The 13748-nt window shown below is 38.3% G+C and overlaps 1 protein-coding gene across 3 annotated transcripts in view; it reads left to right on the top strand.

The window, feature by feature from the left end:
• The window catches only part of CCDC186 (coiled-coil domain containing 186), a 51325-nt gene extending 38625 nt beyond the window's left edge, over window positions 1-12700 (top strand). For all 3 annotated transcript variants that reach the window (XM_042456787.1, XM_042456789.1, XM_042456788.1), the window contains 5 exons: window positions 472-661; window positions 756-836; window positions 1876-2083; window positions 4553-4772; window positions 6879-12700. In XM_042456787.1, coding sequence (XP_042312721.1) covers window positions 472-661; window positions 756-836; window positions 1876-2083; window positions 4553-4772; window positions 6879-6962 — 783 coding nt within the window. In that variant the 3' untranslated portion in view covers window positions 6963-12700. The remainder of the gene's footprint in view (window positions 1-471; window positions 662-755; window positions 837-1875; window positions 2084-4552; window positions 4773-6878) is intronic.
• The last annotated feature ends 1048 nt before the right edge of the window (window positions 12701-13748 follow it).

Below are 13748 nucleotides of genomic sequence, written 5' to 3' on the forward strand. Positions count from 1 at the left end.
GCACAACTGTATGGCCAGCTTCTGGTAGAGTTGTGCTGAAGGACTGAAAGATTTGTAGAGAACATATTAACCACAACCACAAAAATCCAAGCCACAAATGGGGAGGTCTGATTGTACTTTCATAGATACTTGGAAGAGCTTATGTGCTTTCATAAATAACAGGAACAAACAGGTTTTCTACTTCCCTCATCAGATGTGTTATCCCATGCAGAGCAAATGGCCATGCTGACTGAGGGATCCTGGGAGTTGTAAGCCAAAAAAGTTACCTTTTCCAAACTCAGATTCCAGGACTGATCAATGTTCCTTCAAAATTCCCACAAATAGAATTGATTAGGATACACAAATTTCAAGCTTGTTCACAATTTTTAAATTCTTTTAATTTTTTGAGTTATATTAAATACTTGGTAGCAGGGAAGAAGCAAAATTATACATCATGAATAACTTTATAATAACTTTTTTGGGGGATTTTAGGCAAATAAATTACAGAAGGAAGAGGAGCTTCACAGAAACAATGCCCAGGTGCTGAAGGCAGAACTGGCATCTCAAGAGAAAGTGTTAGCAGATCTAAACACCCAGGCTGAAGAATTAAAAGATGAGTTAATTACTCAGAAACGAAAACATGCAGCAAATCTTAAAGACCTCACCAAGCAACTTCAACAAGGTTAACATTTCACAGACCTTGATGTATATGGTGTTTTTTCTATCCAGGGGTTAAAATATCAGCCTTGTATCAAAGATGTGTTTTCTTTCCATAGCACGAAGAAAGTTGGATCAACTTGAAAATGGCAACTATGATAAAGAAGTCAGCAGTATGGGGAGTCGTTCCAGCTCATCAGGTAGGTTGTTCTCTTAGTCTTGTTAATTGTTTAAAGAACCCACAGTCATTCCAATGAAATAAATGCATTTTGCATGTACTTGTTTAAAATATATTTTAATGACATCATTTTCTTTTCTGGAAGTTATCTACCATTTCATCTAGATTATACTTAATTTGAACACATGCATGTTGACATTTCTTATGAAATGAGCCCGAAGAGAGACAGGATGAATGGTTATTTATCTCCTTGACAAGCTTGAAAAATTTTAATGATGTTGCATGTTAGCCTATATAAAGGGAAAGATTATGAAAACTACAATGCTTAATAGCAAAAACACATACTTCATTATACGTAGAAAAAACATCACATCAATGCAGGGACTTGTTTTTATATGTTCACTAATAAAGGCAGTTGGAAAAGGGGGGGGCAGACAAATCTATTCTGATACCTTTGAATGATGATAGTGGTTTGAGAGTTTTGAATCTTGAATGTAGTTGTGGGGGATTACTGTGTAGTTTCAGAATAGCTGTTGGGATTTTGAGTCTACCATTTATAACTTGCCAATTTTTATCTAGAAATGCACCTTGGTTGCAAATAAAGTAATTGCTACCTTAAACATTGCTTCCTCAAATGCCTACAGTGTGCAAATGGGAGCGGGTAAGATAATTTCACCTTACACATGCTGAGCCTGCTATTTTAAAATTCATTGCTTCTTTAGAACTTCTAGCCTGCAGAGAAATCCATTAATTCCTACTTAGTGAGGAGACCTGCCATTCATCTGTGAGATTGGTAATTTATCAAACCTCATATTCTGCAGTAAGGTTGAGGTTCAAAACTTTTTATCACCACATCAATCAGCTTTTTTCTCTTTTGGACAAAAGGATGACCCGAATTTTACTAGTTCTTCAGTGTGGCCAGCACTTTATGTGGGAAGCTGTTGGTACTATCTGATGATTTCTGAGTTTTTCCTATTAGAAGAAGATGAAATCTTACTGACAGGTGAAAATGTGACTAAAACTGGGCATTCTAACAAAATGTTAACCATTTGTTCTGTCAGGATCTCTTAATGCACGAAGCAGTAACGAAGATCGATCACCAGAAAACAGTGGCTCTTCAGTAGTTGATCATTTCCCAGAAGTGGACAAGACCATTTTGATTGAGAGAATAGTAAGACTACAGAAAGCACATGCTCGGAAAAATGAAAAGATGGAATTCATGGAGGACCACATCAAACATCTTGTGGAAGAAATCAGAAAGAAAACCAAGTATGTGCAGAAATTAAAACATGTGGTTATCAGTTTGAAGTATGAACTGTGCAAGATGTATGTATATTTGCAGTGTTGAACTTAATACAGTATTGGGGACAGGACCATGGTCACTATAGCAATAAACATGGTTCATACTTGATGTACAGACAATGGCATACAACTCAAAATACTCTGAAGATTTTTCATGTTTAGCAGAGTGGAGGTGGACTCACATTTTTTCCAATGATTTTGTTAAATCTCACATGCATATGCACTGATTTTAAAAAAAGGATGTTTCTGCATAGTAAAGGGGGCCCTCCAAAATTGCAGGTTCCAGATCTGCAATTCTGAGTGACTCCAAATTATCACACCCCATATTATTAAAAGGTGGCAATGTAAACGTGCATGCTTCAGTGTGTCTGCGTTCATTCTGCCATTTAATAATATGGGGTACAATAATCATTTATTTCCTTTCCATGGAGACCAGGATGGAATAGAACCCCCATGGATCTGAAGGGCCTACTATAATTCTGCTTACCATAGAATTAAACCAAAACAGCAATGTTGATTAAACTGTACATATTCAGAACAAATTGTGTTTCTTCTTGTACACAAGTGCTGTTAAAAATATCATGCTTTGAAAATGAATCTTAAAAGCTATACAATACTAATTTGCTGCTCTCTTTAATTGCTACCTTTTGATTCTTAGCAAATTATCTACTCCGAAGACATTAAGCTTGAAAATATTCCTAAAGTCTGCTGGCAGATTTTTGACACTAAGCTCTTCGTTTTTGTTAAAGAACTATTAACTTGTATTAGCTGCTTCAATTTGCCAAGTAGCTGTACATTACTGCAATTAAGTGCACAAGATGTCTTGTGTAAAGAATAACTGATGGCTATAGGCAGCTGCCTATATAAGATGTAAAATGAAATCATTTTCAAACGCCAGAATTTTTATTTTAGTTTGAATACTCAGGATAGTGAAGTTGCCACAAATTTACCAAGATACTTTTGTGGTGTGTTTGTCAGTACATACTGAGAACAAATTAAAATGCTCTTCTCAGTTAGACACTCATATAACTAAACTAATAACACACAAACCTGTTGTTATACAATTGCCCTATAAAGATTTTAACGTGTTAAACATTTGGGAACATGGCACTGCAGGCCTGAAATTATTCCTTCTTTTTTCTGGAATGTGATGTAAACGTAATCCATGTATCTGTTTTTGTAACTTGGTGTGAGGTCAGTTAAAACTTTGTTTTCCACCTCTTGGGGTTTTGTATTTACCAAGGTCTTTCGTTTGGCACTAGATATGTTGGGAATGTGGGGCTGAATTAAAGAGTGAGAAGATCTGTTTTTAGTCAGGAAAAAGGTGGATAATTAATGTTTTACTGAAACAACTAGCCAGTTAAAGAGTGAGCTGCTTAAGTCTTCAGGATAGTTGGAATAAGCAAAAGGATTCTGAAAGCCCCTGTGAAAATGAAGGGATTTAGGCTACAAGGAAATCAAACTGAGGCCAACTACTTTCATTATATTTTTATGTATATGTTTGTGTGAATGCTTTTGGCATACTTTAAAGTGTACCATATCTTTTCAGAGAGCTGGTATTAACCTAGTTTCCCAATTGGCCCTTGCAAATGAGAATCAGTGTGCTTTCATGTTTTTAGTGTTGGACATGGAGACCAGGGTTCCAGTCATTATTCAGTCATAGAAGCCCACTGGGTGATCTTTGCTGAGAGAGCCAAAGATGAAGGTTCGCTTAGCCAAAGAGGCAGTGACAAACTCTCTGAATAAATCTCCCAAGAAAACTAGGATAGGGCCACCATAAGCTGAAAATGACTTGAAGGCACACATCATCAACAAATGAGAGCAGAGTTTGGGAACATCCAACATGTTAGACTTTTCTCAGCCCAAGTGCAGGATTGGTTCAGAGCTAGCCGGTTGGGGGCTGCATGCTAGAAGTGGACTGACACCTTGCCCTGAATTGGTAAATGGATCCTGACATGATTGCCTAGACCCCATTCCCTAATATGCATACCTCATGTACAGTTTCTATCCTGTTGAAAGTTTCTCACAACAATGAGGTTTTTAAAAAGTCTTAATTGATGCCAGTGGAGGCTCTTTAAAATCCTCTTAACGTTGGGCAAGGAGTGATTGGGATGGGTGAGTTATAGCACTGAAGGACATTAGCCATAATCTGCCAAACAGGGAATGTTTTAAAAATTCCCATTGTCTCGATAGAAACATTTTCAAAGCTACATTATTCTGGTGTTTGTGTCAGGGGGAGAGGACAAAAGTTCTAATCCAGTTCATCTTGAGGGTGACAGATTGGAGACGCCTGCCTGAGTGTGTTTTGTTTGCCACTCAGTCCAGATAATAATGAACTGGATGGACCAGGGATCACATTCTGTACAAGACAGATTCCTATGAGCTCTGATGACACCATTGTAAGTTGACGGCCTTATTCTGTTTTCTTTTATTCAGAATAATCCAAAGTTACATTCTACGGGAAGAGGCTGGCACCCTGTCATCTGAGGCTTCTGACTTTAACAAAGTGCATTTAAGTAGGCGTGGTGGGATCATGGCCTCACTCTATACATCACACCCAGCAGACAGTGGGCTCACATTAGAACTCTCGCTGGAGATCAACAGGAAGCTTCAGGCAGTGCTAGAGGATACCTTATTGAAGAATATTACTCTAAAGGTGAGCCTTTTTATTCTTTTATGAGCAATAAATGTATGGTGAAGAAAAAAATAATTTTTGAAACACTCAGCAACTAGTGTATGGGAGGATATGCAGATAGGAAGAGATTGTATCTTAATAATAATAATAATAATAATAATAATAATAATAATAATAATACAGACAGTGCTGGCTCCCTTATCTTATTAATGGAGGAGAGCACCGCCCCCTACACTCGGACACAACTTGACAATTCTATCAAAGGGGAAACCTTTACCTATACCTATACTTACACCTATATATATTTGTTGGAGAGAACAACAAATTAAAAAGCAGTCATAGACTGAATACATAACACCAGTTTTAAAACATCATTTTTATGAAAAGCATCATTTAAAAGAGCATATAAAACCAATACATATTAAAAGCAATAAATTCTTAATTTAAAACTCATAATTTTAAAATTATCTGGATAGGCCTATCAGAAGAGACTTATCTTTATTGTTGCACTGAACACAAGCAGCATATCTAATTGATGAATCTCCTCTTCCTCTAGAGTACCACAGTCTAGAGGTGGCTGAAGAAAATATTTTCTGGGTAGCAGTTGTTAGCTTTGTTTTGACTAATTGAAATAAATGTCCCTCAGAACCTTAGTGTACAGAGCAGATTATACAGGAGAAGATAAACCTGTAGTTTACCTGGAGCCAAACCATATAGGGCTTTAAAGGTAACAACCAGCAATTTGTACCTTGTCTAGAAACTAATTGACAGCCAGTGAAGTGATTTTAATGTTGGTGTAATGTGATCACTACTATCCAAGGATCCAAAACAGGTAACAATATACATGATAAAGACAAATAAATAACAATATTCCTTAAAAACTCCTAGGGCCGCACCAAAAATGAAAGCCCTTTTTATAACCAGGGCTGCCATCCTATACATATTTACCAGGAAATAAAGTCCCATTATATTCAAAGGGACTTAGTTCTTAAAAATCATGCATAGAATTGGCTATAGGTCAAAAGATACAGTCTTGTATCTAATGTTCCCCTATTCCTCTCTGAAGTCCTGGGATTAGGCTGTGCCTGTGTAGGTGTTTTCTTTCCTGCTGAAACAAGTAGGAGGGGAAATTATTAGCAATAGTGTTGGAGACAGAAGGGTAAGCCTGTCCATTTTTCCATGTCTTTCCCTGGTGGGTTTTGGATGATACACCTCACTTCTCCACACACGCTACCTTAGATTTGTTTTGTCATTTTAAGACCCATGGGGAAAAAGAAGGCATAATGAAGACTAATCGAATCAAGGTCAAATTAGGTTTTCAGATACCTTGCTATGTAAGGGAAGGTTTTTCACTCACTTCTCTGAACAGTTGAGTGGGTCAGGCATAGGTAGACCTGAAAGAGAGTTTGAAGGAGGTTGTTGCCATAACTGGCCCTAATGGCTGTACAGTCCGCCCTTGCCTTACATGGGGGATCTGTTCTGGAACCACCACCACCCCCCACGTAAGGCAAAAAGTATGTATGCTCGAGCCCCATTCGATATAATGGGGCTCATGCTCACTGCACAGCCATGCACTATTCTCCTGATCTCCCTGCGGCTTCTGCATAAGCTGGAAACCTCCTATAACGAGCCCACATATGGTGCAGGCTCACTGTTTATGGTCTTAGGCCTGGCCATTGTATATGTTGTCTTCTGATTTGATGAAATGTGCAGCAGACCCTCACCTCTCTATGGCAAAGGGAGCAGGTTCTCTGAGAAGTGCTGGTCCACATGATGCTTTATATACAGTAAGCCTCTTGAATTTAATCTAGAAATTAGTTATCCAAAGAAAATAAACCGTATTGAAGTAGTTAATGGACTGAATTTTTGCTACTGTTTTAAATCTGCAAAATAGCTTCATAGAGTGTTTTATTGTGGTTTCAAGCAAGATTCTGACCCCACTTTTAAGCTTTCTTGCATATTTTATAGTATTTTGATGTTATAATATCCCTTGTCTTGTCTTACAGTTGAATGCTTTTTCAGATTGCAGTAGGCTTGGATTAATTTGTCCTTGGGGACCTACTGTAGTTTCATTTTAATTTTTACTACCGTACAGGTCGCTAATATTCCCTTCTTGTTTCTTCAAAGGAAAATCTGCAAACACTAGGAACAGAAATAGAACGCTTAATTAAGCAGCAGCATGAACTGGAACAGAAGTTGAAGCAGACATAGCTGAGAACAAGGCCAAGACGGCAGCAAAGGCAGGTGCTCCAAATCCTGTCAGTATATAAACTGGATGTCTGCCAGTGTCTTCTCTCAAATCCTCTGCAACTTTAACAAAGCAAACTGACATTTGCTTGTGAGCAAGGCTTACAAGACCAAGGTCCGAGTGCCTGCTTTGCCCATGGCGATGGAGAGTTTGCGCTTTTCTGAACATTATTTTTATCCATGTGGCTTTTCATGAAATAATATATCATCACTTGCAACTTGTACTTATATTTAAAGGTGGTTAAAAAAAACCCTTCTGTTTTGTGCAATTTAACTACCCTGTTAATGAAGAAGTTTGAAGGAAGAACATACTCTTGGGAGGTACCTCACCTTCACCTCCATTCTTGGGTGTATGGTTGAAGTGTTACATGTTAGACATATTAAAGATACAGCCTTCTAGGGCATAAATGTTTTTCCCCAAAAAATATACATGCATTCTTGGATTTATGTAATTGCCAGATTTTATTGATAACATGCATTGGAAAGCATATTAACAATACACTGAGCCCTCAGTATTCACTGGGGTTTGGTTCGAGGACACCTCCCCTCCCCCTATGGATACCAAACTCTGTGGTTGCTTCAGTCCCATTATATGCATTGGCATCATAGTATAATGGTGTCATTTATATAAAAAGGCAAAAGCAAGGTTTGCTTTCTGGAATTTTTCTTTTGTGAATATTTTTGAACGATGGTTGGTTCAATCCGTGGATGTAAAATTCATGGATATGGAGGGCCGACTATGGAATGTTTTCTCTTAAATTGCAGTCTAAGGGTATTTTATCAGTTGTAATATTTTTAAAAATCCTTCTGAACTCCTCAGGTTTGAATTGGATTTTTGTTAACTACAGAGAATATAGTTAGCAGAAAAAACCCTTTTGCATTTACTTGGCATCAGCTGTTGAAACCAGGTTGGGCTGATTAATAAAACACATTTAAGAACAGAGCTGAGAGTTGAGAGGCAGCTGTAACCTTAGGAATAGGCCTTGGAATTGGAAATGGAAGCAACAATAACAAGTATGTGTTGTAGCATAAACATGGGTGATATGCCACACCATACATCTGTAAGTAGTGACACTGTGGTACTCCCAAAGAAGAAAGGGGGATTTATTTGGGCTCTTGAGTTACTAAAATCATTTTTACAGCAGTGTTAGTCTAATAACTTGTGTATGCTTGAAACAGAGTGGACAGAAGAAGGATCTTCTACTACTTGTTGCAACGACAGGCAACTACCACCTATTTTATTCTTGACTACGAAGAAAATAGTAAACAGTAATAATCTCTTCCTACGGGGTATAGGTGAGCAGTAAGACATCTTGTTGAGAGACAGAATGGTCAGTAATGGTGAAAGCGAGGGATTCTTACTGTTGGAGAAGAGAAGAGGAAGATGAGTTGATGGGAGCTTTAGCCTCATCTCTTTCTCTCTCTTTGACAAGCACTAGCTTGTAGTTGGGTCTGCAAGGAGGAGCAGGGCAATAGAAAAAGACTCCAGCTTCTGAGCCTTAAATATCTTTGTTTCGTCTTTCAGTGGGGAGCAATACATGTTCATGTTAGTACTAGTTCTGGTATGAAAGTTAGGCAAAACACATGTTCTTCCACTTCTTTCTCCCCATCCCACTCCCTTCCAGGAAGTTGATGATTAATGTGAATGCACTGTCCTAACAAGATTTTGGTGTGTTTTGCTTTATTTTAAAAATATGCCCTGTCCAAACCTCTTCAATCATGTGTGTCTTACTTTTTTTAAAAAAAGTTATACTATGCATAAGGCTAGTTCCATGCACCATCCAATTCTAATTTACTTCCCCCTTTTACCTCCCCTGGGGTAAAAACATCCTCCTCTAATATAGGGCAGGAACCTTGAGAGGACAACAACCAGTTTCAAGTTGTGTTCCTTTTGATATTTATTCCAAAGTACAAATCTCCACTTGAATTATTTACATAACTCCATATGGTTCCACCCCTCTTCTCAAGTGTCTGGGTTTATTTGCACTTTGAGAAAAATGCTTTGGCAGGGCAGAATTTAAACAATTCATTGTATAAATATGTAGATAGTGCTAGAGTTTGTATTTTTTTAAAAGCCATGCCTTTCATGTTACCTGAAAGCATGATATGATATATGTGTACAGTAGTAACATTAGAATACGCAAAATATATTTGCCTTCCAACTTGTACTGTTTAATTGTACCCTTAAGTTATCTATACATGGCAAGGGGAGGGAGAGAATACTCCTTGCTGTTGTACATAAGATACTTAGCAGTCCTGTGCCCTCTTACCTTACTTTTGAGCAGACATGTATAGGGTTGCATATGAGACATTTACATTCAATGTTACTCCATTGTATATAACTTAGGACTAGGAGAACTGAAAATATGTAAATGAACAACTTGTTTTCACTTAAGTGGCTAGTTCCAATTAATAAGATAAGAGTGAGTTCAAGGATTGGTATTAAAGGAGGGATCACATATCAAAGTTTTGTCAAAAACCAAGATTCTTAATTTTGTGTGACATAATTATATTTATTTTTTGAGCAGCACATCACTGAGCCTAGTAAATGTTTACTATGAACCAAACCTGTGTTTCAAACATCTTATGTATGTAATTGCAATGAATCTTGTTCAAAAAACATCCTAGTATGTATGAGAAGGAGGGAGAAGCTCAGCTTTGCTTCAGGCAAGCCAGCAGGTAGGGATGGTCGGATGGACGAACAGATAAATGGATGGTGAGGGAATGAATGGACAAACCCAAAAGTCAGGTATGATGCCAACAGCTTCTACAGCAGCTCCGTGTTATCTATTTTCCTTCATATGAAAGTGCATTTCACTTATCTGTGTGTGCACATTTGTCCTTGCTGTATGCTCATAACTGAAAATGGAATGATGCCATTTTGGCAACATGTTTTTACAGTTGCAATAGCAGAGAACTATGGATTGTGCCACTGTAACTCAGTAAGTAACTTTGATCTTCCGATTCATTTTCATACCTTATCACAGTTTTCAAAAGGTTATGGCTGTACCAAACATTTTTGCCCAGGTATTTTATGGAAATATTATAATGTTTATTCATACTAACCCTGTGCTTTGGGGGATGAGTGATTAGAAAGCCATAGCATATTGTTGGGTTTTTGTTGGGTTTTTATACATGGACTTGGGGCTGAAACAGATGGCGCCACCCCTTTGAGCACCAGATTGGGGCCACGGCAACCACATGCTGCAACCCCGATCTGGCATTTTTCGAACCCCAAATGAAGCAGCAAAATGCCACTCCTTTTTGGGGCGGAAAAAAGCTGGGCTTGCTGCTGCAGCAGTGGCTCTTCCACCTTTCTTTGGTACAACATGTGTAAATGCTGTGCCACAGAAACATTGCAACACTGCCTGGTGTCTGCTCAAGCGGGCAGCATGACACCGGTTCAAGGGCGGAGTTGAGGCAGGCAATATGTAGTCACCACGCCCCCATGCCATTTTGAAACTGACTTTTTATGCTGGTCTGTTCAGCCCCATGAAAACTTCTGCAGAGACACTAGACAAGATGACTTGAGATCGTGTTCCCTGTTAAAAGAGAATTAAAATGCAACCATATGAGATCGCAGGAGAGGATACTTTAGACTGAAAAAGTGGTACTTGAGAAACAAGGTTTAATGTTTCTTACCATACTGCCTTTATAATTGAATTCACAATCTTATTACACACATGCACACGCACAAGTTACTAGTCATATTCAGTGGTGCATTGAAAATGACGCTGGGACTGGTGTTATGAAAAGCAGTATATAAATTCAGGAAATGGGAGGATTTTGGATTTCATCTCCCAGAACCCCTTGTCAGGAAATTCTGCTCAAACCAAGAAATTATGGGAGTTGAAATCTAAAACATTTGTAATATCAGTTTGCCCCACCAGTACAGTACCCAAACAAACGGTGACCTGGTTTGCAATAGTCCAGAAATGTTCCTTTGTTTTGACAATACTGCTCCAAAGGCCATCTTGGATTATATGTGTTCTTGTGATGTTGTCCCCTTGTTTTTTGTCTCTTTACTCTGGACTGTGTGTTGTAGGAACTGAAACAGTCATTATTTGTGTTCTAGTCCTGTTCCAGAAGTAACAGTGGTGTGTGCAACAGTTCTGTATTTTACCACTAGAATTATAGGGTAATGGAGTGCCAAATGGAGGTTTTTCCCCCTTGATGTACTTGCCCTGAAAGCAAATGGGAAGCAAGTTTGTTTTTTCTATTTGTTCTTCCCTAAGCTTCCTATTTCCCCTGCCTTTCCATCTTTTACCTTGCTTTTGTTTTTTTTGTTTTTTCCCTCCCATTTCTTTTTCTTTGGATAAGTTTTCCTATTAACTCCTAGGTTTTGCTGCATGGTGTACCCCAGTGACTGTATTCAGAGATGTGTGGACTCTGGACACTTTAAAACAAAAAAACAAAAACCAGAATTCTACACTATGGAATAGCTGCAATCTGTGTAATCTGTCCCCTATCTTACTCATCTTCTGAAATGGTACTAGGCATTAGCTATAAATTTGAAACCCATCCTTGCAATTATGAGGACTATAAACTTAGTTTAGGAGTTGTAATAAAATCAGTATGCTGAATTTGCTGCAGTATCCCATTCTGACATTTTCTTTGTTTTCACTGAATGTTAGAGTGTGCACAGGTCTTAATATTGAGCTATTTCAACACCATCATATTAGTGCCTATCTCCTTGTCTGTTCATTTATGTAACTGACAATGTGCATTCTGCGGTAGATTTACTGTCAGCTGAGGACATATCTGAGCTCTCCATTCAACAAAAAAATAAGAGAATGCTAGCTGACCTGAGAACACAGACTTGTGTCTGCATGTCCATGAATTTCAGAGTACATGAATAACAGCTGATTCACACAAATATGTGCATCATTTGATTTCTCATCATCTGTTTACCCCGGATGTTTTGTTAAATGACTGCACTGAAAAATGTGTTTCAGGTGATGTTGGGCAATCATTCTAGCTTTGTATTGAATCTGATGATCATGCAGCCATAGATGGCAGTGAATAACTTGATGTTTCCACAGACTTGATTGCTGTTCTTCAGTTACCATGATCTAATGTCCTTAAGATACAGAAGAAAAAAATCAGGAAGAACACAAAGGCAAACTCTTGAAAGTGATTTCCATGATAATGATTTCTCTCAAAAAATGTTCTGTGTTTATGAATAATTTTGTAATTATTTTTAGTCAAATTAGTTCTGGAAACAAAGAGTGTCTCCAATTTTCTGTCCATTCCATACTATTGTCTGAGATTACACAAGCCCCCGTGGATGTTATGCTGTGTTTTATTCTTAATCTTTGAAAAACAGGATGGTTTAATGCTCCGCTGACAACAGTAGGTGGTGCTAGAAAACTTTTCCAAGTCTTCTAGCCCCCAAAACTGTAAGGGGAAATGTCACTAGTATCTATGTAAATCTGTCTGGATCATAGTGATTTTTCCCCATAATGGAATAATTTTATTTCTCAATTTTGTGTGCTGATGTTTTCAAAATGTTCACCATGTCCAATCTTCCATTTGTATGTATGTGTATTAAGACAAAAATTATAGAAAACAAGGACTTGTTGATTTATATTATGTAGATATTTCTGTACAAATGAAGGTTCCCAGCTCACTTCCAAGACATTATGAGCTATACATTACATTGTGTATATATTGGACTTTGAAATAATAAACAACATGAACAAATTTACAGGTGCTTCTGTTTAGTACTTTGTACTTAGTACTTTAGTACAGCATTTTTGGAAGGCAATTTTCAACATAAATTCCCTGGTCCATAAAGGAAGAAGTTCACACTCACTGCTGATACCAATGTACATTGTAAATCAAAATCTACCATGTCTGTTGACTAAACCAAGAGTGAGAATTATGTTGAATAATTCAACTCCAAGCCTTTCTCACCATTGGCTGTGCTTGGGAGGGTTGCTGGGATTTCCAGCCCAACAACATTTGGAAGGCCATGTGATTCTTAATATTCTTAATATTATTTTTTATTATTATTAAATTTTTATTTATATACCGCCCTGTGGCGAACCAATCCGGGCGGTTTACAACATTAAAATAACATACAGCATAAAAACAATATATTTCCCTCCCCCCTTAAAAAGGTATTAAACAACATATCTAATTTAAAACCACAATAACTATTTAAAATAACAATAAATTAAACAAAATAATACCAACCAACAAACCACTGCAACTTCAGTTCTAAGGAAAAGGGGGCTTTGGAGACATTACTGAGGAGGGGGGAAATCCTGAGATCCTGAGGCCGGGATATTTCAGTCTGGGAAGGCCTGCCTGAAGAGATCCGTCTTGACAGCCTTTTTGAAGCTGTCCAAAGATGTTAATTGACGGATCTCGTCCGGCAGGTCGTTCCAGAGCCTGGGGGCGACAACAGAGAAAGCCCTCTGGGAGGTCGCTGCAAGCCTCGATTTTTGAGGCTGCAACAAGTTCCTCCCAGAGGACCGGAGAGCGCGGGGAGGATTGTATGGGAAGAAGCGGTCTCTGAGATAGCTTGGACCCAAGCCATTTAGGGCTTTAAAGATAATAACCAACACCTTGTACTGGGCCCGGAAACCAATAGGCAGCCAGTGGAGGGACCTCAAAACCAGAGTGATATGGTCCCTTCTGGATGAGCCTGGCTGCCATGTTTTGAACCAGCTGTAGTTTCCGAACCAGGCACAAGGGTAGCCCCATGTAGAGCGCATTACAGAAGTCAAGGCGTGAGGTTACCAG

This window comes from Sceloporus undulatus, chromosome 3 (genome assembly GCF_019175285.1).
Source record: "Sceloporus undulatus isolate JIND9_A2432 ecotype Alabama chromosome 3, SceUnd_v1.1, whole genome shotgun sequence".
In the NCBI taxonomy this organism is placed as follows: domain Eukaryota; kingdom Metazoa; phylum Chordata; class Lepidosauria; order Squamata; family Phrynosomatidae; genus Sceloporus; species Sceloporus undulatus.